We start from the raw sequence: 25,880 nt of genomic DNA, 5'->3' as shown, positions 1-25,880 counted from the left end.
GGTCCTCTGCCCTCCAGGGCGAGGATGGGCAGATTCCATGCTGTTGCTTAGGCTGGGGGCTGGCAGGAAGTGAAGGCCATCAGCCCTCTGAAGCCTTAGGCGTGTAATAGGGAACAGAAGGCAAGTATCTTTTCTTCTGAGATTGCGGCCTACAGAATAAGCAGGACCCTATCAACATTAGATGAGTTTGCAGCTACTCAGCACATTATCCCAAATACAAATAACTCATTTGGAGTTTCCATTCACTTTCATTCAATGAAGAGAAATGACTGTCCATTATCTTGGAAAAAAACATTTATAATGCCTAGTCCTCAAGAATAACTTGTTTTATTACCATGATTTGTGAAAAGCGACAGGGTAGACAGTTCAAGGAAGGACACAGACAGTGCCCTGTTTTAGGTTCCAAATTTCTTCTTTTTAATGGGTGGTGGGAGCTGAGCAATGATGTCATCCAGAGGCCGTTCCACTGCCACGAGTGTTCTTTCATCCAAAAGATCCATGAAGAGTAGAGGCTGCAGAGGGATGATAATGATTCTATCAGGACTTACAATCCAGGGCTAGTCCTGAATGAACTGACTATAGGTAGACACTATCTAAACTAAAAGGTTAGCCTAGTTCAAGGCTCAAATGATTTAAATCTCTTGACAATCTTTCCTGCCCTGGGCCTCAAAATAGTTGGAATGCATAAAAGCTTTTTTTTCTTTTTTAGAGATGGGGGTCTTGCTATGTTGCCCAGGCAGGAGAGCAGTGGCCACTCATAGACATGATCAACGTGCACTGAAGCCCTGAACTCTTGGGCAATGATCCTGCCTCAGTCTCCTGAGTAGCTGGGACAATAGGTAGGTGTGCACTGCTGCACCTGGCTCAAGACTGGGAACTTAACTGAGTTTACTCATAAAAGGTCTCAGCAGGATTTTTTTACATTTCTCTGGATAGAAAATCTATGCTTCTTATATCTCAAGAATCAGTGTTAGGCAAGGACTTTAAAGCCTAAATTATTATTTTTTTTAAAAGATAGAATCTCGACGTCACCCAGGCTGGAGTACAGTGGTGCAATCATACTCACTGCAGCCTTGAACTCCTGAGCAGAAGCTATCCTCCCATCTCAGCCTCTTGAGCAGCTGGGACTACAGGCATGTTCCACCACACCCAACTACTTTTTGTGTGTGTATATATATATATGTATATATATATTTTTTTGTAGAGACAGGTTCTCACTATGTTGCCCAGACTGGTCTTGAACTCCAGCCTCAGCCTCCTAGAGTGCTGAGATTATAGGAGTGAATCACCATACCAGACTAAGGCAACTGACAACTGGCAAGTTACAAATGCATCAAGAAGCTAATCACATTTGAGTAATTTACAGACCTCGCCTCTTTTTTGTGAATAGTGATGGGGTTTTGCCATGGTGCCCAGGTATTTGAGTAGTGCCCAGGTTGGTGCCCAGGCTGGTCTTGAACTCCTGGGCTGAGGAGATCCACCTGCCTTGGTGTCCCAAAGTGCTGGGATTACAGGTATGAGCTACCAAGCCCAGCCTGCTTGACATTTATCCTATGGAACACTCCAACAAGCAAAATTTAAAGCCAGCTTTCACGCCAACAAAGACTCTACCTCAGTGCCAACGTTTCTCACTACTTACGCATTTCATTTTGGTTAAGTATGATGTGCCTGCCTCTAACCTACTAAGGCAAAAACAATAAAACATATACAAGGGACAGCCAGCTTCAAAAAGGTGATTTGCTTCCCACAATCCAGGTTCTCTGCATGGAAACTAAAGGTGCTCTTATCTTCCAATTGTGGAGTTTATTACATTTTGATATCACAAAGGAACCAACTATCCAGAATAACAACACAAGATGTTTTACCTTATATATCTTAGAAATTTTAAAAGCATGAGCTGTGCGCCTCCGGACGACATCTGATTCATTCGTGGGAGGAAATGGATTGTAGAGTAAGGTTTTGTCATTTGGAAGGGGCTAAAAAGACAAAGATACATTGTTTAAATGGTTACTTCTATTGGGCTTCCACAGACCAAAGATCTGTAGTGCATTTTTAGCCCAACATCATCTTCTAACCATCATATATATTCAGTACCTCCCTGACATTTGTTAATTCAGGAAAACAGCTGTAGCCATGATACTTCTATTCAGAAAAACTAGGGGGGAAAAAAGAAGAAAAGGAGAAAGAGGGAGAAAGAGCTGAAGCTACTCTTGCAGCCACACCACAGAGGGTTGGGAGTATGAGGCTAACAGAGCTTGTTACTCCATGCAGCAAGATCAAAGGGCCCTTCTGGGGCTTTTGGCCTGTTTCATCAGTAACACTTGGTCAGAAAGGAACAAACTGGCAAGTGCAGGAGCTCAGCCCACACAGGCTCTGTGCTTTCTAGACTCTCCCCCAACCAGATCATGGACTGGACAAGTGACTGAAGTTCTCCCCAGGCAAAACGTCAACACAAACCACCCCTGCTGATGTCACTGACACCTCGAGGTGGCCTCTGGCCAAACAAATGATATTTTGTCTCTGACTTCCTTGGGAAATGGCTATGCCTACTATAGGGAAGCGATGAACTTAAAACCAATGCTTGGGAAAAAATGATCTGGGCTCAATTACAAGAGGCAAGAGAGTGGGAGGGGCCCTTCCTGTATCACTCATCTTGCAGAAGGCACTTGTCAGCCAGCTATGCTTCCCACACCCAGAGGTCGCAGGGCCCACGAGATGATTCCAATGACACATCCCTGTGCACACCTCCTTTAGAGCCATCTGCTGCTTTCCCCCATGTTCCTTCCACCCCCACCTTCACAGACACACCAAAACACCGTGTCACGGTTGTAATCTAAACCCAAAGTGCAGGACAGGCATGGCCACAATGCTTCTAGGAAACAAAGCACCTCCCCAGAAAAGATATAAATTCAGGGCGAATCAAAACAGCAGATGGCAAAGAGGACAGAATCTAAAACTGAAGAAAATGCTCATATCCCATCTAAATCACAGCCATGAAGAATTTTCCTAGCTAGGTTTTTCGGAGATGTTAAGACCAGTTCCTCAAGCCTGCAGACAGCATTTCAGTAGCTTCAGCCAAGGGGTACAGAGGTCAAAACCTCAGCCTGTACCTCCTTTAATGAAATCATGTTATTCAGATATCCCAGAGTTCAAAGTTGGAAGCAAGTTACCCAAATCACTGATTCTTCCTGATGAGGGTCACCTTCTGAATACTGGCCTAATCACTTTTCTGTGTAAGATTTATGTGCTCACTGGCAAAGCAGAGAAATAGTCAAATCAGCAAAAGCCAGTACACAAAGGCCAGCCCCTTCCCTGAGAACCTCCCGAAGAACCGTGGGAACACAAACCAGGGAAAAACAAAGGCCTCTCTCCTCCAAGAAATGTACTAGCTACCTCTATTCTGATTTACTAGCTACTTTTATTCTGATTCTCCTTCCTCTTATCTTATTGTACTTGTTGCTTTTAGAACTTGAAGATTCAGAAGAAGATTTGGGAGGTAGCAGTGAAGAACTCACCAATGACTTGTCAATGATGCAGAACATGTAGGCATCATGGAGAAGGATGTGCATCGGTCTCTTGGGATGAAAACTGATGTGTGTGATAGGAGTATCCCTTTGGAGCCAAAGGTGGTGAAAGCCCTGCTTCTGGACAGTCCGGCTCCAATCTGTATACTGTTTGTCTGGGATGCTGTACTCAAATACCTGAGGAAGGACGTGACACAGAGAAATGCAGGCTGGTACTCAGAAAGACCAGAAGGGCATTCTCATTCCTAACCAGAAAGTATCTACACAAACCTTCAGCTCCCACCACTCTTTTTTTTTTTTGAGATGATGTCTTGCTCTGTTGCCCAGGCTGGAGTTGGAGTGTAGTAGCTTGATCTCGGCTCACTGCAAGCTCCGCCTCCCGAGTTCAAACCATTCTCCTGCCTCAGCCTTCCGAGTAGCTGGGACTATAGGCACCTGCCACCACGCCCAGCTAATTTTTTGTATTTTTAGTAGAGACGGGGTTTCACCGTGTTAGCCAGGATGGTCTTGATCTCCTGACCTCGTGATCTGCCTGACTTGGCCTCCCAAAGTGCTGGGATTACAGGCATGAGACACTGCGCCTGGCCCATCTTTTTAGAGCTATTTTATGCACATAATACATAGTGTCCTGTATCTTGCTTTTCTTGCTCAGTGTTTTTTTTTTTTTTTTTTTTTTGGAGACGGAGTCTCGCTGTGTCGCCCAGGCTGGAGTGCAGTGGCGCGATCTCGGCTCACTGCAAGCTCCGCCTCCCGGGTTCACGCCATTCTCTCGCCTCAGCCTCCGAGTAGCTGGGACTACAGGCGCCCGCCACCACGCCCGGCTAGTTTTTTGTATTTTTAGTAAAGACGGGGTTTCACCATGTTAGCCAGGATGGTCTCGATCTCCTGACCTCGTGATCCACCCGCCTCGGCCTCCCAAAGTGCTGGGATTACAGGCTTGAGCCACCGCGCCCGGCCTGCTCAGTGTTATATCATGGAGACTGACCCACATTAATATACATATACATCAGTCATGCCCATTCTGAAACATACAATACTCCACTCATTTTATGCATGTATCATGATTTACTTATCCAGTCTGCTTAGTGGACGTTAGCTTGTTTCATATCTTTGTCTACTACAACAAAGTTGCAATGAACTGTCTCTGTATAAATCTCTTTTTGCACAGCTAAAAGCATATATATATATATATATATATATATATATAAACTCTTAGAATTGAAATTCCTAAGTCAAAGATCATGTGGACTTAAAAAATTTTAAGATATTGCCAAAATGTCCTCCAAAATGGTTAGGATAATGTTCACAATGTGTGAGAGTACTGTTTCCCTACACCCTCACAACACTGTATATTATCAAGTCTTTGATCTTTGCTAATCTAACAGATATAAAAGACTTCCCATTAGTTTTACTTTCAGAAGCACTTAAGGGACTAAGTGCCAGTAAAAGGTATCGGGGGGAACATTATCATTATGTGGGACAAAGGCAAACATGTGGCTTCACTACTCTTTCAGTCTTTGGTCAAGGACTCAAATCTATAAAACTGAGAGATTTCACTTTTTGGACAGTGCATATGTGTGTGCATGTTTGAGTGTAAAAACTGACCATCAAAGCAGTAAGCATCATTTGCCTAGCAGTCTACTTAAATGTGCTTCCCAGATGACATTTAATCTTTCCAACAGCTCACGGAGGTAGATATTATCATCTCCAATTTTACGGATGAATTATTGATAACTCCCTAATATAATTATTATTTCCTAATGTATTCTACAGCCCAGGTGTTTTTTTTTTTCTTTTTTTTAAAGATCTCCTTATAATTACAAACTCCTTATAAATTGGTATAGAAAAAAGTAGATTAGGTTCTAATTTTGGCTGAGATTAGGTACCTGATCTTACTAGTGCTTGATTTCCTCATCGGCAAGGGTAAAGGTGAATGATACAATCTTTTAGTCACTTTCAACTCTCAAAATCTTATTCCATCCCATACCCAGTTTAACACCCAAGCCCATGTCATCTCTCCTCTAAAACAATCAGGAAAATGAGTACTTCAAAACTCCTCCTCCCTCTTGTAATTCTTTACTCTAGAATCTTAGCACTTCTCCATTTAAACTGCATCCCATCAAACCAATGCATATTGCTGGCCTATGATGAGCCCAGACAGGCAAGGAAGCTTTACTTACTTCACACAGGAGAAAACTACCTTATATCCTCCAACACCTTCAAAGAAAGGCTCCCTGTAACTGCCTAATATCCCAGCTTCCAGGTTACTATCCAGCAGGAAGGCATTAGAAAGCACTGGAATCTCCCTTACCTGCTGGTCCGAATGAGCGATGACAAGGTTGTTGGTATTAGGGGCAATGGCCATAGCAGTCACTGGGAAATTGTAAGCAGGCACCGTGCAGTGAAGCTGGGAACGAATAACAAACACAAGGGGCAACTCTAAGTGACACTTTTCCTCAGCAAAGACTGAATGGTCTAGGTCAGGGGTTTAAATAGTGCTCCTCAGAACTCAAAAGGGTTCTAGGGAAGTTCCATAAATTTCAGGCATTTCCCCAACCAATGAACTTTCATTTCTTTACTTTTTCTTTTTTTTTTTTGAGATGGAGTTTCACTCTTGTCACCCCGGCTCGAGTGCAGTGGTGCGATCTCGGCTCACTGCAACCTCCGCCTCCTGGGTTAAAGTGACTCTCCTGCCTCAGCCTCCCGAGTAGCTGGGATTACAGGAGCCTACTACCACACCTGGCTAATTTTTTGTATTTTCTTTTTTTTTTTTTGAGATGGAGTTTCACTCTTTCTCCCAGGCTGGAGGGCAATGGCATGATCTTGGCTCACTGCAACCTCCACCTCCCAGTTTCAAGGGATTCTCCTGCCTCAGCCTCCCGAGTAGCTGGGATTACAGGTGCCCGCCACCATTGCCGGCTAATTTTTGTATTTTTAGTAGAAACGGGGTTTCACCACGTTGGCCAGACTGGTCTTGAACTCCTGACCAAGGTGATCCACCCACCTCGGTCTCCCAAAGTGTTGGGATTACAGATGTGAACCACCACACCTGGCTTAATTTTTGTATTTTTAGTAGAAACAGGGTTTCACCATGTTGGCCAGGTTGGTCTCCAACTCTTGGCCTCGTGATCCACCCACCTCGGCCTCCCAAAGTGCTGGGATTACAGGCGTAAGCCACTACACTGGTCCTCATTTTCTTAAGAAAGCCTATTGGTTGGCCAGGTGCTAAAAAATTAGCCGGGCATGGTGGCATGCACCTGTAATCCCAGCTACTCAGGAGGATGAGGCAGGAGAACTGCTTGAACCCAGGAGGCAGAGGTTGCAGTGAGCAGAGACTGTGCCACCACACTCCAGCCTGGGCAACAGTGTGAGACTCTGTCTCAAAAAAAAAAAAAAAGGCCAGGCGCAGTGGCTCATGCCTGTAATCCCAGCACTTTGGGAGGCCGAGACGGGCAGATCACGAGGTCAGGAGATCAAGACCATCCTGGCTAACATGGTGAAACCCCGTCTCTACTAAAAATACAAAAAATTAGCCGGGCGTGGTAGCGAGTGCCTGTAGTCCCAGCTACTCGGGAGGCTGAGGCAGGAGAATGGCATGAACCCAGGAGGTAGAGCTTGCCGTGAGCTGAGATCGCACCACTGCACTCCAGCCTGGGTGACAGAGTGAGACTCTGTCTCAAAAAAAAAAAAAAAAAAAAAAAAAAAAAATATATATATATATATATATATATACACACACACACACACACACACACACACACACACACACACACATACATGCATACATATATGCCTACTGGCTCGGCGCAGTGGCTCACACCTGTAGCTATAGCACTTTGGAAGGGCCAGGGAGGGAGGAACATTTGAGTCCACGAGTTCAAGACCAGCCTGGGCAACATAGCAAGACCCCCATCTCTACTTAAAAAAAAAAAAAAAAATTAGCTAGGTGTGGTGGGGCTCGCCTGTAGTCCCAGCTAGTCAGGACACTGAGGTGGGAGGATTGCTTGAGCCCAGAGGTCAAGGCTGCAGTGAGCTGTGACTGTGCCACTGCACTCAGTCTAGTTGACAGAGTGAAACCTTGTCTCAAAAAAATAAAAAGCGGCCGGGCGCGGTGGCTCAAGCCTGTAATCCCAGCACTTTGGGAGGCCGAGGCGGGTGGATCACGAGGTCAGGAGATCGAGACCATCCTGGCTAACACGGTGAAACCCCGTCTCTACTAAAAATACAAAAAACTAGCTGGGCGTGGTGGCGGGCGCCTGTAGTCCCAGCTACTCGGAGGCTGAGGCAGGAGAATGGCGTGAACCCGGGAGGCGGAGCTTGCAGTGAGCCGAGATCGCGCCACTGCACTCCAGCCTGGGCGACACAGCGAGACTCCGTCTCAAAAAAAAAATATATATATATAAAAAAATAAAAAATAAAAAGCATATTTAACTGCTTACAAAACTAACAGCATTTGTGAAGAACTGAGAGTAAAGCCTTTCCCTCCGAGTAAATCCATCTGTACAAACTGCTTATAAATGTGTTATTGAATAGGGAGTCTATGGCTCTACACCAGGTTTAAAAGAATTTAATGCCTAGGCATGGCTTTTTATGTACAATTGCAAAGCATGTGCACGCTACACACACTCTTTAAATACTAGGCAAGGCTCAAAGACAAGTGCTCAGTACATGCTCCTACCATAATGCAACGAAGGTTACGCTATGCAGTTAACAGGTAAACCCATTAAGTATTGCAGTTTGATGTTATTCTATACACTTTTAATGCTTATTGCAAGTTTTGGATAGTTCGAATCTGATTCTTATGATGAAGATGAGGACTTGTAAGGGATCACTAATGACTCAATTTATGACTGACGGTGTCATTACTGATTAGTGAAAAATGTTTTCCCAGCATTCCTTTTTCGAAGTTTTGATTATGTTTATCTTGAGATTACAAGGCAAGCCATGAAAGGAACTCTTATCTGCAACTATTTGTCTGTGTATATCAGAATTTTCCTCCCGAAAATATAGAAAGAATCTGGATGTGTTTACATCACCCACAAATCATTAATTTCAAATTTCCAGGTATGAATGATTTCACTGATTCCATTAGCTGCTTTTAATGTTATACAGTATAGCTTCTGGGTTCCATAAAAATAAAACAGGAGGCCGGACGCGGTGGCTCACGCCTGTAATCCCAGCACTTTGGGAGGCCGAGGCGGGTGGATCACGAGGTCAGGAGATGGGAGACCATCCTGGCTAACACGGTGAAACCCCATCTCTACTAAAAATACAAGAAAATTAGCCAGGCGTGGTAGCGGGCACCTGTAGTACCAGCTACTCAGGAGGCTGAGGCAGGAGAATGGCGTGAACCCAGGAGGCGGAGCTTGCAGTGAGCTGAGATCGTGCCACCGCACTCCAGCCCGGGCGACAGAGCGAGACTCCACCTCAAAAAAATAAAATAAAATAAAATAAAAAAATAAAACAGGATTCCAAACCTGGAAAAATCATTGGTTAAAAAGAAAAAAGTCTAATACATTTCCAGGTCATGCCAATCTGCCTTGAATCTTGTAACTGCAGGGTGAACTGGCTCCTGTAAAATGGTTCAAACTGCTGCCATTAAGCCCTATGCTCACCTTTAGCTGTTTTACATTGTAGACATGGACTCCAGCACTGGTACCTGACGCAGCTAGCCAATTCCCATCTGAACTGACTGCCAAAAGACACATGGCCTCCACCGTTCCTGTGAGGACAGAACAGTTACATCTCTGAATTCACACAGTGTCCACAGCCAGCCCTGCCCTGGAGATGATGGCAAAAACCAAGGAGACCCTCAGAGTTTTAAATCACTGCCAGGATAATTTGCTGATCACTGTGCAAATTAGTTCTAGATGCTAATGTTTCTACTTTTTTCATCTACTTATTTAGCCATCCCGCCTGTAAAGAGGGTCCAGAGAGATAAAACAGAAGTTATTACTTCCTCAGGCCTAAGACACTGCTTACTATAGGAATAGAGAATTACAGTAGCATCTGCCACTAAAATACATACTTTAACTGTTTCAAACTCCTTTCCTACCAAACGTTTTTTTGTTTGTTTTTGAGACACAGTCTCGCTCTGTCACCCGGGCTGGAATGCAGTGGTGGATCTCCGCTCACTCCAACCTCCAACTCCCGACTTCAAGTGATTCACCTGCCTCAGCCTCCCAAGTAGCTGGGATTACAGGCGCCCACCATCATGCCTGGCTAATTTTTGTATTTTTAGTAGAGACGGGGTTTCACCATGTTGGCTGGGCTGGTCTTGAACTCCTGACCTCAGATGATCCACCTACCTTGGCCTCCCAAAGCGGTGGGATTACAGGCGTGAGCCACCACGCCCGGCCTTTTTTTTTTTTTTTTTTTTTTTGAGACGGAGTCTCACTCTGTCATCAGGCTGGAGTGCAGTGGCACAATCTTGGCTCACTGCAACCTCTGCCTCCCAGGTTCAAGCCATTCTCTTGCCTCAGCCTCCCAAGTAGCTAGGACTACAGGCGTGCACCACCACGCCCAGCTAATTTTTGCATATTTAGTAGAGATGGGGTTTCACCATGTTGGCCAGCATGGTCTCGATCTCTTGACCTCATGATCTGCCTGCCACGGACTCCCAAAGTGCTGGGATTACAGGCGTGAGTCACCGTGTCCGGCCCCAAATTTTTTTTTAAATCAAAATTATGGACAGGCCAGGTGTGGTGGCGCACACCTGTAATCCCAGCACTTTGGGAGGCGGAGGTAGGTGGATCACCTGAGGTCAAGAGTTCGAGACCAGCCTGGCCAAGATGGTGAAACCCCCATCTCCACTAAGAGTACAAAAAAAATTTAGCTGGGCGTGATGGCAGGTGCCTGTAATCCCAGCTACTTGGAGTCTGACGCAGGAGAATCACTTGAACCTGGGAGGCAAAGGTTGCAGTGAGCCAAGATGGTGCCAATGTACTCCAGCCTGGGCGACAAGAAACTCCATCTTTTGAAACTCTTTTGAAATTCTGTCTCAGAAAAAAAAAAAAAAGTTACGGACAAACAGCAAGTTAAATAGACTTGAAGCATATCTTTAATTTATTGAGTGCCTGCTGTATATTTAGCACTAAGGGAGGATGGGCACATCTGAGCCATCTTTGTCATCTAGAGACTTTAAACCAATCTGGCAACACAACAACTAGTGTGGGATAAAAATTGGACAGTGATGTTCTATGCCAAAATGCGTGCTGCATGTAACGCCCCCAAACGATAACACGGCTTTATAACAAGCATAACCTAGCTGCCAAAGGATGGGTGGTGATGAGGTAAAAAGGATGGGGAACAGTGCAAGCTAAGTGACTAGAATATGCAGGTTTGAGGGCTGTGAAGAAACCAGCTTGACTACAAGGGGAAGTGAGATGAGAGAAGTGGAAAAAATAAAGTCATATATATAATGCAGAGCTGAAGCTCAAGGAGTGCTAGATATAAATAGCCTAAGTTTTGTAATAAAAACATATATAGTTAATAGTCAGTTTGATTTATCTGACCCCTAACTTGTGGGTTTCTTCTCCTGTAGGCTTCTGGATCAGCTTATCAACAGTGAGAGTTGAGGATAAAAGAGGTGACTTTCACTAGGCATGGTGACTCAAACCTGTAATCCCAGCACTTTGGGAGGCCAAGGCAGGAGGATTGCTTGAGCCCAGGAGTTCAAGACCAGGCTGGGCAACATGGTGAAACCCTGTCTCTACAACAACTTAGCTGGGTATGGTGGCATGCTCCTGTGTACTTGGGAGGCTGAGGTGGAAGGATTACCTGAGCCTGGTGAGGTCGAGGCTGCAGTGAGCCATAATCACACCACTGCACTCCAGCCTCGGCAACAGAGTGAGGCCATTTCAAAAAAAAAAAAAAAAGAGTTGACTTTCCAGGTTGATGGGAGTTTAAATGACAGTGAAGAAGCAGCTACAATCCAGGACAAGGGAGAGGGGAAAGGCCCATGGGAAGTATCCAAACAACTACCAGCTTAATTAAGCTGGAAACTGAGTCTAAGTCCTTAGCAGCCATAGCTAGCTACACAGCCACACTCATTCATTAATAATCACGTTCTCAAGGAAAACAGAAAAATTCTCAGGAACATTAAATGACCACAGGCAATTAAACTGCATGTATAATAATACTTTTGGGGCAGGCACAGTGGCTCATGCCTATAATCTCAGTTGGGAGGGCAGGATGGGAGGATCACTTGAGCCCAGGAGTTCAAGACCAACCCTGTCAACATAATGAGCCCATCTCTACAAAAAAAAAATGAAAAAATTAGCTGGGCATAGTGGTGGGCGTCTGTAGTCCCAGCTACTCAGGATGCTGAGATAGGAAGATAACTTGAGCCCAGGAGGTCGAGGTGGCAGTGATCTATGATTGTACCTTTTTATAAGCAAACAACCAAAAAAAGCAACATGCCCACAAAATACGTATATACAAACACATATTAGAAAATACCAAAATATTAATGGTAGCTATTTCTGGGTATCAGGATTGCATACGACTTTAACTTTCTTCGTGTTCTGCTAACAAACTAAGGATGATGAAACTTCTCTGGCCCCAAATAAGGAATCAAAAACCCAGTGAGAAAAGAGTAGGTGTGAAGAACATTGCATATCTCATCGAGAGTCTTCTTCTGCCAGCTATCTCCTCCTACTTGAAACTGCAAACATATGAGTGAGTGGATCTGTAGGGTAGGAAGAACATGAGGGAACCCCCAACATGGAGGCTTAAAAGGAAAAAAGTTACATCTCAGACATGACAAGTCTCCCCATGGCCAATTACCAGATTCCCACCTGACTGAGGCTGGAAAGCATGCAGGTGCTTGAAGCTTCCTCCCGACAGCTGAACAATATGCAGAGCTCCTTGATTTGATGCCACAAAGAGCTTTGTTGAATCTTCAGAAAACAAAATCTGAAGGGCACAGCGAAGGAATGGTGGCATTTTGGAAACCTTTGGGTGAACCAATAATAAAAGTGAGAGAAGGGAGACCTACAGCCCATCAGAAACAATCACAGCTAGGCTTAAGTTACATTAATGCTCCCTGTCTCTAAGTAAGCCAACTGACTCAGGGCACAGAACACTGGTTTCTCTCCAGAAACCTATACATCCCCCTTTCATCTCTTTAGTACATATTCACTTCCCTATCAAGGAAATAACTAAGTCACACATGAAACCACTAAACAGAAAAGCCTTAACTTTACTGCCTGTAGGGCATTACCCTATCCCTCTAAGAACATATTTCAAAACTTCAAAATGGAAATAAAGGCTGGGTGTGGGCCAGGTGCAGTGTCTCACACCTGTAATCACAGCACTTTGGGAGGCCGAGGGGACGGATCACCTGAGGTCAGGAGTTCAGGACAGCCTGGCCAACGTGGTCAAACCCCATCTCTACTAAAAACACAAAAATTAGCTGGGTCTGGTGGTGGGCACCCGTAATCCCAGCTACTCGGGAGGCTGAGGCAGGAGCACTCCGGCCTGCGTGACAAGAGCGAAAGTCGGTCAAAAAAAAAAAGCCAGGCACAGTGGCTCACGCCTGTAACCCCAGCACCCAGCACTTTGGGAGGCCGAGGCAGGTGAGTCACCTGAGGTCAGGAGTTCAGGACCAGTATGGCCAATGGGTGGTGAAACCCCATCTCTACTAAAAATAGGAAAATCAGCCAGGTGTGGTGGTGGGCGATTGTAATCCCAGCTACTCAGGAGACGGAAGCAGAAGAATCTCTTGAATCCAGGAGGCAGAGGTTGTAGTGAGCCAAGACCGCACTGGGCGACAAGAGCAGAACTCCGTCTCAAAAAAAAAAATAAATAAATAAAACAGCTTTGTAACAGCCCTCTCCAAATCTCCAAATAGTTTTTAACTGAGCAAGGATTCACATCCAGTTGATTTCCACTTCACACAAAAATGACATATTTAGGAAGTTTCCTCTTATGTGACCAGACATTGGACTATCACTTACCCTTTTGAGGCTTATGTTATCATGTTCATAATTCAGCCGATAGAGAAAAAACCGAGAAACTGTAGAACAGGCTATCCAACTTCCACACGGGGAGATACAGCTGCAGATAATGTTCTCAGGACCCTGGCAATATCAAGAATCAAGATGAACGTACAATTAAACTTCACATAACGAGGTGCACTGGGACATGACGCCTCAAGCTCTTGCCACTCTGGACATATCCACAGATATCTATACATAATCTCGATCCTCGTGTGGTCTGCGTTACTATGATGATTTCAGAGGCAGAGTACCTAAAAGGCGTGGCTTTGATTTCCAAATCCAAGAATGGAGGTCTATTCTTATTTTGGCCTTTTGAATACTTCATAGATAGCCTCATACTATACCCCAACTTCAGAAACCTGAGCAGGGAGGCATTTACTGAAGGAAAGCTCAGGAGGATAGGTGGTTTGAAGTACTTATTTTCTGTTTTGTCTACAACGTTCTGCTTTAAAGACTTCTAAGAAATAGCAAATGAAAAACATTTGGAAGCCAGGTCCGGTGAGTCGTGCCTGTAATCCCAGCACTTTGGGAGGCAGAGGTGGAGGACTGCTTGAGCCCAGGAGTTCAAGATCTGTCTGGGCAACATGGTAAAACCCTGGATCTACAAAAAATTAGCCGGGCATGGTGGTGCACACCTGTAGTCCCAGCTACCCGGGAGGGTGAAGTGGGAGGATCACCTGAGCCTGGGAGGTTGAGGCTGCAGTGAGTCGTGATGGTGCCACTGCTCTCCAGCCTGGAAAACACACTGAGACCCTGCCTCAAAAAGTAAGCAAACAAACAAAAAACCAACCAACTAAACAAACAAAAAAGAATCTGGAGAATAAAGAAAAGTTGAAAGTAACATTTATGTAATTTTTAAAAACTCACAAAACAAAATGTTTTTTTTCATTGTATACGCTTTTGTACTATTTGAGTTTTTAAAAATATGCACATGGCCAGGCGTAGTGGCTCATGCCTGTAATCCCAGCACTTTGGGAGGCCAAGGCGAGCGCATCACCTGCGATCGGGAGTTCAAGACCAGCCTGACCAACCCCGTCTTTACTAAAAATACAAAAAATTAGCTGGGCGTGGTGGCGCATGCCTGTAATCCCAGCTACTCAGGAGGCTGAACCAGGAGAATTGCTTGAACTCAGGAGGTGGAGGTTTCGGTGAGCCGAGATGGCGCCATTGCACTCCAGCCTGGGCAACAAGAGCGAAACTCTGTCTCAAAAACAAATGAATAAATAAATAAATGCACATTATTTTCATAATAATATCAAAAGAAGAGAAACCTATTTCCTGTATACATCCATCTAATAAATCCTCAATGTCCTACTTATAATCACGGGAAACCCAGTCCTGGTGACATAGTCCTTCATTCAAATAGTTTTAGAATTTATACAATTTGTGGTGTAAACTAACCTCAAAATTCAGAATGGGAAAAACGTTCTAGATTTCAGAGCCTAAACAAACTTCCTTACCTTTGTCTTCAGGTGCAGTAAATGATCTGCATTTTTAGAGAGTGGAAGAGTATCCCCATTCTTGCCTGAAACAAGAAACTTCCCTGAGATTTCTCTTATGAAAGAGAATTTGTACATTTTTTTTCTTCTAAAAAGTCACTCCCTGGAAGAATGGAATCTCTATCCGGGAGAAATCAGAAAAATGTAAGCTCACAACTTTTGAGGTGTATATGAAGAGGAAAACAGTGAGTACTTCCTTTGCTTCTACCTCTGATACATCACTAATTCCCTGAAGCTCTATTCCATAGCCAGGCACGCAGGTGGAGTCTGTGTGGCCTCAATTTTAATCCACTGCAAAAGAGAGGACTCACACATTTCCTTAATAGGTCACACAAAAAGGCCACTAGGCTGTCACTCCAATAAGATCCATGTGATCTTCTTTTTCGTACAAGATCATCATTACCCATCATTAAATCTTGTTATTTTCCAACAGCCTGTTTTCTTCTCAGTTACTACACCCTGCAGCGCACCACCACAAGCCATAAACCTTTAAGAGATGATTCAATATCCTACTAAAGATTCTAATACTCTAAATAACTTATTTGCTTTATCTAATGGGTGGGTAAACCATTAGTTAAAATGGACATAAAAGTCTACTTCAGTTTTTCTATAAGCAGAATTCCAACCACAATTCTGATTTCTGGCTTCTCTCTCCAGTTTTCTTATTGAAAAAAACGTGCTCTCATTTTACCTGTTGCAACTGTGGATCCCAGTCGCCAAAGTTCCAAGTGATGAGCAAACTGGAAGAGGAGAAGCTGCCTCTTTTTAGAACAGGAAATGAGACGTCGCTATATCCAAGAATCAAAAAGTTAAAAAATAAGTCAGGGTTATCTACTGCCTCAGTACCAGATACAGCAGCACCACCTTAGCACACTTTTTACTGCTGAAATCCATTTCCTTGACAAATATTTCCTAAGTACTCCCATATACCAGGCACTGCCCTGGGATCTATGAACACAATGATGAATTAAAACATAGCTACTGCTCTCAAGATGCTTCTAAAGGGGTGACACAGAACTAAATCAGCAATAAGACTTTAGTGTGACAAGAATTTTAACACGGCTAAACACAGTATGTACTGAAAACTAAGGAAAGAGGACTTCTAACCTAGACGTGTGGTGGTACACAGAAGTCCAGATGAGGTTCACTGGGAAAGACCAGTCAGGCGAAGGAGGCAGGGCGGAATGCTCTGAGGAGGGCGATGGCATGTGACATAGCTCAAAGGTAAGAGTATTTGCGGGAACAAAAAGACCTTGAGAGTGGCTAGCCTGGGTGGAGGTGCTACAAGCATGAGAGGTGCTACAGGAAGCTAAAGGGCCAGGCCTGGATGGAGACAGGTTCTATAAGACACACTAAGGAAACTGTCTTTATGCTGAAGCCAACAGGGATAATCAAAGGCTTTGAAGCATGCAGCAATGAACAAAGTTGCTTTAAAACAGATCAATGGGCCTGGAGCAGTGGCTCATGCCTGTAATCCCAGCACTTAGGAGGCTGAGGTGGGAGGATTGCTTGATACCAGGAGTTTGAGATCGGCCTGGGCAAGATAGTGAGATCTTGTCTCTATTAAAAATAAATAAAAAATAAAAAAATTAGCCGAGGCTGGGCGCAGTAGCTCACGTCTCTAATCCCAGCACTTTGGGAGGCCGAGGCTGGTGGATCACCTGAAGTCAGGAGTTCGAAACCAGCGGGGCCAACATGGTGAAACGCCGTCTCCACTAAAAATACAACAATTAGCCGGGCGTGGTGGCAGATGCCTGTAATCCCAGCTACTAGGGAGGCTGAAGCAGGAGAATCGCTTGAACCCAGGAGACCGAGGTTGCAGAGAGCCGAGATCACACCACTACACTCCAGCCTGGGCAACAAGGGCAAAGCTCCGTCTCAAAAAAAAAAAAAAAAGAAAAAGAAAAAAAGAAATTAGCTGAGCGTGGTGGCGGATGCCTGTGGTTCCAGCGACTCAGGAGGCTGAGGTGGGAAGACTGCTTGAGCTCAGGAAGCAGAGGTTACAGTGAGCCAAGATCACACCACTGCAATCCAGCCTGGGTGATGGAGCAAGACCTTGTCTCAAAAAAACAAAGACAAATAAAATAAAATAAAATAAAATAAGATCAATGAAGAATAGGCTAGAACGACACAAATGGAAATAAAAGGACATGATTAAGAAGCTACTGTAAAGGAACCCAGATGAGAAAAGACATTGATCCAAACTAGGATGATGCCAGCACAGACAAAGAGAAATGAATGACTCGATTCAAGAGATTATGAGGACTATGTTCAACTTTATCAAACTATATGCATTAAATATGTATGGTTTTTTTTTGTTTTTTTTTTTGTTTTTTTTTTGAGACGGAGTCTCGCTCTGTCACCCAGGCTGGAGTGCAGTGGCCGGATCTCAGCTCACTGCAAGCTCCGCCTCCCGGGTTCACGCCATTCTCCTGCCTCAGCCTCCCGAGTAGCTGGGACTACAGGCGCCCGCCACCTCGCCCAGCTAGCTTTTTGTATTTTTTTAGTAGAGACGGGGTTTCACCGTGTTAGCCAGGATGGTCTCGATCTCCTGACCTCGTGATCCGCCCGTCTCGGCCTCCCAAAGTGCTGGGATTACAGGCTTGAGCCACCGTGCCCAGCCAATATGTATGGTTTTTAATATATCAAATATGCCTCAATAGAGCTGTTGATCGACCGATCGATCAATCGATCTATCTCTACAACATATGTATAAAGATACTCATGAGTAGACTCAATGAGGTTTACTGGTTGAATGAATGGGGCAGCAGGTGTGGGGAGCAAGTTCTCTAGCTTGGGAAGATGGTACCATTTACCTAGAACACTGGAAGCCTGGGTTTTCCTGCTCCCACCCAGAATAGAGCCTACTCTGAAAGACAAACTAACAAAATTCCACAACTAATTGGAAAAGGGAAAAATTCCCCCAGAAACTGAACTAGGTGTGCTGCTGCATATCTCCTACCCCCCATAAATGTCTTTGCAGTGGCTTGCCTCAAAAACAGAAGGAATGAAGAAGGAGCTACAGAAAGTCCTACAATATCTCCATGTCCCAGATGGTTAAAAAAAAAAGGGGGGCTGGGTATGGTGGCTCACGCCTGTAATCCCAGCACTTTGGGAGGCCAAGGTGGCAGTATCACAAGGTCGGGAGATCAAGACCATCATCCCAGCTAACACAGTGAAACCCTGTCTCTACTAAGAATACAAAAAATTAGCCGGGTGTGGTGGTGGCAGGCACCTGTAGTCTCAGCTACTTGGAAGGCCGAGGCAGGAGAATGGCGTGAACCTGGGAGGCGGAGCTTGGAGTGGAGTTGCACCACTGCACTCCAGCCTGGGTGACAGAGTGAGCCTCCGTCTCAAAAAAAAAAAAAAGGCCTACAAGACTGAGCGTGGTGGCTCATGCCTATAATCCCAGCACTTTGGGAGGCCGAGGCAAGCAGATTACCTGAGGTTGGGAGTTCCGAGACCAGCCTGACCAACATGGAGAAACCCAGTCTCTACTAAAGATACAAAATTAGCCAAGTGCGGTGGCACATGCCTGTAATCCCAGCTACTCGGGAGACTGAGGCAGGAGAATCGCTTGAACCCGGGAGGCGGAGGTTGCGGTGAGCCAAGATCACGCCACTGCACTCCAGTCTGGGCAACAAGAACAAAATTCTGTCTCAAAAAAAAAAAAAAAGTCCTACAAATTTGCCAAGCGTGAGCTGTGTTCAGAGCCTTGTGGGACAGGGGGACAAAGGGATGGGGAGATGAGGGGTTGGCAGGGGCTTGGAATGGACACTTACATGGGGAAAGGTGATTTTTCGGAGAGCGGCATCGTAATTCTTTACCTCCACCTTCTCCATGAGAGGACGAATGACTAAGTGGGTGTCAGTGCCTGGTAAAGCAGGGGAGAAGGTGTACAGAATTAGAAGTCGTCCTGCACGAGAACAGCCAGAGCTGGGCAGGGTAAAGCAGCAGCCTCGCCAGGAGGGGAACCCACCTCCAGATATCAGCGCTGTTGGGCTGTGGGCCACAGTGCGCACGTCGTGAGTGTGATGCTGGAACGGTTTTGTCCGCACCCACTGCTTCTCACTGCTGTTAGATGTCACAGGGACCAGCTGAAAATGGAAGACTGTTCCCTCGGCTGTGCCCACCACAAAACTGTCTTCTTGCTGAGGAATTAAATCATGAAGGAGGTACATGTAAGCAAAACAAGGTCTGGTTGGAAAAATATTCCCTGAGGTTTTCTGTCTCAGCAGCTTAGGCGTAAACCTATGCCCAGAATCAGTAGGAAAGTTATAAGGGTCTTTTCCCTCCAGAAGCTAAGGATTCCATCAGAGGAGCAAGCTCAGACACTGGTAACAATGCGCCCCCTACTGACAAAATTAACAACGTCTAGAGTAGGAACAACACAGCAATGCTTCATATATACAACACAGATCTCCTTAGAATAGCACTGAGAGATAAAATACCTAGAACCTATTTGAGAAATTTAAATCCTTCCAAAGATCATAAGAGAAAACCTAAACAAAGAAATCCATAGCATGTTATTTAGTAGGAATATTTAACATGATCAAGTTATTATCACTAAAGAAACGTATTAAACCAATAAAAATACTGACAATCCTTTATTTAGAACTAGAACAGGTGTTTCTTAATAATGTTTATTTCATTAAAAATATCCAAGAAACATCAGTCAGACGTGGTGGCTCACTCTTGTAATCCCAGCACTTTGGGAAGCTGAGTTGGGTGGATCACTTGAGGCCAGGAGTTTGCGACCAGCCTGGCCAACACAGTGAACCCTGTCGCTACTAAAAATACAAAAATTAGCTGGGAGTGGTGGCGCATGCCTGTAATCCCAACTACTTGGACGGCTGAGGCACAAGAATCACTTGAACCTGGGAGGCAGAGGTTGCAGTATGCCAAGATCGCACCACAGCACTCCAGATTGGGCGACAGAGCAAGACTCTGGCTCAAAAAAAAAAAAAAACAAAAACCAAACAAAAAAAAAAAATACAAGAAACACCAATAAGAAAGTTTCTTAAATAAACAAGGTGGGCAGAGCAGCACAAACCTATAGTCCCAGCTACTCAGGAGACTGGGCAGGAGGATCACTTGAGCCCAGAAGTTGGAGACCAGTCTGCACAACACAGTGAGATCTCATCTTTATTTTTTATTTTTATTTCTTGAGACAGAGTCTCCCTCTGTCACCCAGGCTGGAATGCACTGGCATGATCCCGGCTCACTGCAACCTCTGCCTTCTCAGGTTCAAGAGATTCTCCCACCTCGGCTTCCCAAGTAGCTGGGATTACAGGCACACACCACCACATCTGGTTAATTTTTGTTTTTGTTTTTTTTGAGACGGAGTTTCACTCTTGTCGCCCAGGCTGGAGTGCAATGGCACAATCTCAGCTCACTGCAACCCCTGCCTCCTTGGTTCAAGCCATTCTCCTGCCTCAGCCTTCCAAGTAGCTGGGATTATAGGCATGTGCCACCATGCCTGGTTAATTTTTGTATTAGTAGAGACGAAGCTTCACCATATCATCCAGGCTGGTCTCAAATTCCTGACCTCAGGTGATGCACCCTCCTTGGCCTCCCAAAGTGCTGGGATTACAGGTGTGAGTCGCTGCGCACGGGCTTGCATTTTTTTTTTTTCAGTAGAGACACGGTTTCGCCATGTTGGCCAGGCTGGTCTCAAACTCCTGACCTCAGGTGATTCGCCCACCTCAGCCTCCCAAAGTCTCATTTTTAAAAAGAATGAAAGAAATAAACAAGAAAAAAACAAAACAAAACAAAAAAACATAACTCACAACACAAACAAAAAACCCAAACAAGAGTAGTAATGTGGCTGGACATGATGGCTCACATCTATAATCCCGCACTTTCAAAGGCAAGAGAATCACTTCAGCCCAGGAATTTGAGACCAATCTGGGCAACACAGTGACACTGCATCTCTACAAAAAACGTTAAAAACTTAGCCTGGTGGTGCATGCCTGTAGTCCCAGCCACTTGGGAGGCTGAGGTAGGAGGACTGCTTGAGCCTAGGAGGCGGAGGCTGCAGTGAGCTAGGATTATACCATTACACTCCACCTAGGTGACAGAGCAAGACCTTGCCTCAAAAAAAAAAAAAAAAAAAAAGTAACGAAGATACACATCCAAAAGACCTGAAGGCAGGAACTCAAACAGCTTTGCAAATACAGACTGAAGATTCCTAATCCAGGGCCGGGCACCTTGGGAGGCTGAGAAGGTGGATCACTTGAGGTCAGGGGTTAGAGACCAGCCTGGCCAACATGATGAAACACAGTCTCTACTAAAAATACAAAAATTAGGCCGGGCACGGTGGCTCATGCCTGTAATCCCAGCACTTTGGGAGGCCGAGGCGGGCAGATCACGAGGTCAGGAGATCAGGACCATCCTGATTAACACGGTGAAACACCATCTCTACTGAAAAAAAAATACAAATAATTAGCCGGGCGCGGTGACGGGCGCCTGTAGTCCCGGCTACTAGGGAGGCTGAGGCAGGAGAATGGTGTGAACCCGGGAGGCAGAGCTTGCAGACAGTGGAGATTGCGCCACTGCATTCCAGCCTGGGCAATAGAGCAAGACTCTGTCTCAAAAAAAACAAAAAAACAAAAATTAGACAGGCGTGGTGGCATGAGCCTGTAGTCCCAGCTAAAAAAAAAAAAAAAAAAAAGGATTCCTAATCCAAAATCCTTTTTGAGTGCTAACATGACACCGCAAGTAGAAAACTTCACATCTGACCTCATCTGCTGGATCACAGTCAAAACTTTGTTTCACTCATAAAATGAATAAAATATTGTACAAAATTACCATCAGGCTACGTGTATCAGGTACATATGAAACATAAATGAATTTCTTGGATAGGCTGAGGTCCCACTCCCAAGATACCTCATTATGTATATGCAAATATTCCAAAATCCAAAAAAAATCCAAAATCTGAAACACTTCTGCTTCTAAGCAGAACCAGATCAGAGACACTCAACCTGTACTTGTACCACAATGTTCAGAGCAGCATTATTATTTTGTTTGCTTGTTTGGAGATGGAGTCTTGCTCTGTTGCCCAGGCTGGAGTGCAGTGGAGCGATCTCAGATCACTGCAACCTCTGCCTCCCAGGTTCAAGTGATTCTCCTGCCTCAGCCTCCCGAGTAGCTGGGCCTACAGGTGCACAATGCCACACTCAGCTAATTTTTTTGTATTTTAGTAGTGACAGAGTTTCACCATGTTGCCCAGGCTGGTCTGGAACTCCTGAGCCAATCCACCCGCCTCGGCCTCCCAAAGTGGTAGGTTTACAGGCATAAGTCACCACACACGGCCTATTATTATTATTTTGAGCTGGAGTTGCAGTCTGTTGACCAGGCTGGAGTGCAAAGGCACGATCTCAGCTCACTGCAACCTCTATCTCCCGAGTTCAAGCAATTCTCCCGCCTCAGCCTTCCAAGTAGCTGGGATTACAGGCGCGTACCACCACGCCGGCTAATTTTCGTATTTTTTTTTTTTTTTTTGAGACGGAGTCTTGCTCTGTTGCCCAGGCTGGACTGCAGTGGCCGGATCTCAGCTCACTGCAAGCTCCGCCTCCCGGGTTTACGCCATTCTCCTGCCTCAGTCTCCCGAGTAGCTGGGACTATAGGCGCCCGCCACCTCGCCCGGCTAGATTTTTGTATTTTTTAGTAGAGACGGGGTTTCACCGTGTTAGCCAGGATGGTCTCGATCTCCTGACCTCGTGATCCGCCCGTCTCGGCCTCCCAAAGTGCTGGGATTACAGGCTTGAGCCACCGCGCCCGGCCTAATTTTCGTATTTTTAGTAGAGATGGATTTCATCATACTGACCAGGCTGGTCTTGAACTCTTGACCTCAACTGATCCACCCGCCTTGGTCTCCCAAACTGCTGGGATTACAGGTGTGAGCCACTGCGCCTGGCCTAGAGCAGCATTATTTACAATAGCCAAAAGATGGAAACAACCCAAATGTCCACTAATAGATGGATGGATAAACAAAACACACACTTAAATATTATGCAATCTTAACAAGGAATGAAATACTGATAAAGCTACAACATGGATGGACCTTGAGAACAATATGCTAAGTAAAATAAGCCAGATACAAAATGACAAATGTTATATGCAAATTCATAGGGACAGAAAGTAGAATAGAGGTGACCAGAGGCTGAGAGAAGGGAGGAATGAGGAGGTAGTATTTAATGAGTACAGGTTTCTGTTTGTGGTGATGAAAAAGTTCTGAAAATGGGCCAGGCGCGGTGGCTCAAGCCTGTAATCCCAGCACTTTGGGAGGCCCAGACGGGCGGATCACGAGGTCAGGAGATCGAGACCATCCTGGCTAACACGGTGAAACCCTGTCTCTACTAAAAAATACAAAAAACTAGCCGGGCGAGGTGGCGGGCGCCTGTAGTCCCAGCTACTCGGGAGGCTGAGGCAGGAGAATGGCGTAAACCCAGGAGGCGGAGCTTGCAGTGAGCTGAGATCCGGTCACTGCACTCCAGCCTGGGCAACAGAGCGAGACTCCGTCTCAAAAAAAAAAATTCTGAAAATGGATAGTGGTGATAAATGCTGTTCAACAATGTGAATGAATTTTCCACTGAAATGTACACTTTTAAAATAGTTTAAAAGTAAATAAAGTATTGGGGAGAATTACAAAACTAATGGTAAAAAGACTGAAGGTTCGAAAATCTTTTTTTTTTTGAGACAGAGTCTCTGTCACCCAGGCTGGAGTGCAGCGGCACAATCTCGGCTCACTGCAACCTCTGCCTCCCGGGATGAACTCCCTGAAATATCTTATTGGTTCCCTCAACAATGAATTACAGAAAATCTGACTTATTTCCATTTCATACTTGTATGAATCATGATTATAACTTCTTTCTGTCTAATCATCATTTAGTAACTTTTTTCACAGATAAGGAAACCAGAGTTCCAAAGGGCTTAAAGACATGACAAACATGGCCATCTGGCCCCAAAGCCTGTGCTCTGGGCACACCACACTGCCTTAACCTCATGCCAACTCCTTTGTGGGGTCATGACTGTGTAGCAGAAAGGAAAGCATTTTCCAAGGACAGCACATAAGGTGGCTCTGAGGAGCCGCTCCCTCATCTCTAAAGACACTACTTGAAAACCATTAGCCTAAGACAAAAGTGGACATACCCAGCAGCTTAGGAACTCAAACACTCCCCAACCTGCAACTACACAGTTTACTTCATTTCTAAAAAAAAAAAAAAAAAAAAAAAAAAAAAAAAAAAACCCAACAACAACAACAAAAAGAAAAAGCCAGAGGTGGTGGCTCATGCCTGTATTTTCAGCACTTCGGGAGGCTGAGGCAGGCGGATCCCCTGAGGTGAGGAGTTCAAACCAGCCATGGTAAAATCCAGTCTCTACTAAAAATACAAAAATTAGCCTGGCATGGTAGCATGCGCCTGTAATCCCAGCTACTTGGGAGGCTGAGTCAGGAGAATTGTTTGAACCCAGGAGACGGAGGTTGTAGTGAGTCGAGATTGAATCACTGCACTCCAGCCTGGGCGACAGAACGAGACTCTCTCAAAAAAAAATTTTTTTTAAGGGTAGTCTTCTTAAAGTCCCATCCAGAAAGAGATTTGGAAGGCAAGGACTTCTCCTTTACTCTGTATTCTATTTCTCTTAGGTGAAATTATTATTATTATTATTATTATTAATATTATTGAGATGGAGTCTCACTTTTGTCGCCCAGGCTGGAGGGCAATGGCGTGATCTTGGCTCACTGCAACCTCTGACTCCCGGGTTCAAGCGATTCTCCTGCCTCAGTCTCCTAAGTGGCTAGTATTATAGGTGCCCACCACCACACCTGGCTAATTTTTGCATTTTTAGTAGAGACAGGGTTTCACCATGTTGGCCAGGCTGGTCTCAAACTCCTGACCTCAAGTGATCCGCACGCCTTGGCCTGCCAAAGTGCTGGGACTATAGGCGTTGAGTCACCACGCCTGGCCAATAATTAACTCTTAAGTATAATTATTACAACTGCTGTAGATTAAAACTCTATTTTCAAAGCGGAATTTATCCCACTCATTTCAACTTATATCACTATTATCACTTACATGTGACATCTATGTTTTTCAGGGCTTCAGCATACATCAAACTGTTCTCAAAAAACCTGTGATATGGAATAGGAATACTACACTAGAATATGGATGTCAGCACGTAGGACAGCACATCATTCTCAAACTAAGGAGATAAAGAAGGAGGTTTTCAACAAATAAAGTCACTTTCCATGTCTCACCGCTAAAATACTCAAAGGTTTCTGAATGAGAATTCATGTTACCATTCTTCTACAATATTATGTCATAGAAAATAATAGGCGGGGTGTGGTGGCTCATACCCGTAATCTCAGCACTTTGGGAGGCCAAGGCAGGCAGATCACTTGAGGTCAGGAGTCTGACACTAGCTTGGCCATCATGGTAAAACCATAAACATACAAAAATTAGCTGGGCACAGTGGCGGGCACCTGTAATCCCCCCTACTTAGGCTGAGGCAGGAGAATCGCTTGAACCCAGGAGGCAGAGGTTGCGGTGAACCGAGATTGTGCCACTGCACTCCAGCCTGGGCGACAGAGCTAGACTTTGTCTAAAAAAAAAAGAGAGAGAAAATAGGCTGGGCACAGTGGCTCACGCCTGTAATCCCAACACTTTGGGAGGCCAAGGTGGGTGGATCACCTGAGGTCAGGAGTTTGAGACTAGCCTGGCCAACATGGTAAAACCCCGTCTCCACTAAAAATATAAAAATTAGCTGGGTGTGGTGGCGGGGGCCTGTAATCCCAGCTACTGGGGAGGCTGAGGCAGGAAAATAGCTTGAACCTGGGAGGCAGAGGTTGCAATGAG

General features: G+C 45.1%; 1 protein-coding gene across 15 annotated transcripts in view; it reads right to left on the bottom strand.

Annotated features, from left to right (window-relative positions):
• Positions 1 to 308: 308 nt before the first annotated feature.
• Positions 309 to 25,880, bottom strand: part of UTP4 (UTP4 small subunit processome component) — a 39,234-nt gene continuing 13,662 nt past the window's right edge. For 5 of the 15 annotated variants that reach the window (XM_045382593.3, XM_074027498.1, XM_005592362.5 and 2 more), the window contains 11 exons: positions 19,004 to 19,175; positions 18,807 to 18,898; positions 15,716 to 15,812; positions 14,986 to 15,050; positions 13,484 to 13,606; positions 12,323 to 12,479; positions 9,140 to 9,246; positions 5,836 to 5,931; positions 3,516 to 3,701; positions 1,866 to 1,976; positions 309 to 512 (listed from right to left, as the gene is read on the bottom strand). In XM_045382593.3, coding sequence (XP_045238528.2) covers positions 396 to 512; positions 1,866 to 1,976; positions 3,516 to 3,701; positions 5,836 to 5,931; positions 9,140 to 9,246; positions 12,323 to 12,479; positions 13,484 to 13,606; positions 14,986 to 15,050; positions 15,716 to 15,812; positions 18,807 to 18,898; positions 19,004 to 19,175 — 1,323 coding nt within the window. In that variant the 3' untranslated portion in view covers positions 309 to 395. The remainder of the gene's footprint in view (positions 513 to 1,865; positions 1,977 to 3,515; positions 3,702 to 5,835; positions 5,932 to 9,139; positions 9,247 to 12,322; positions 12,480 to 13,483; positions 13,607 to 14,985; positions 15,051 to 15,715; positions 15,813 to 18,806; positions 18,899 to 19,003; positions 19,176 to 25,880) is intronic. The other 10 variants (XM_074027502.1, XM_074027500.1, XM_074027501.1 and 7 more) reach the window with 5 other exon arrangements.

Source organism: Macaca fascicularis, chromosome 20 (genome assembly GCF_037993035.2).
Source record: "Macaca fascicularis isolate 582-1 chromosome 20, T2T-MFA8v1.1".
Classification (NCBI taxonomy): Eukaryota; Metazoa; Chordata; class Mammalia; order Primates; family Cercopithecidae; genus Macaca; species Macaca fascicularis.
Note: the sequence above shows the minus strand (reverse complement) of the source record. Positions and strands in the feature narration are given on the sequence as shown.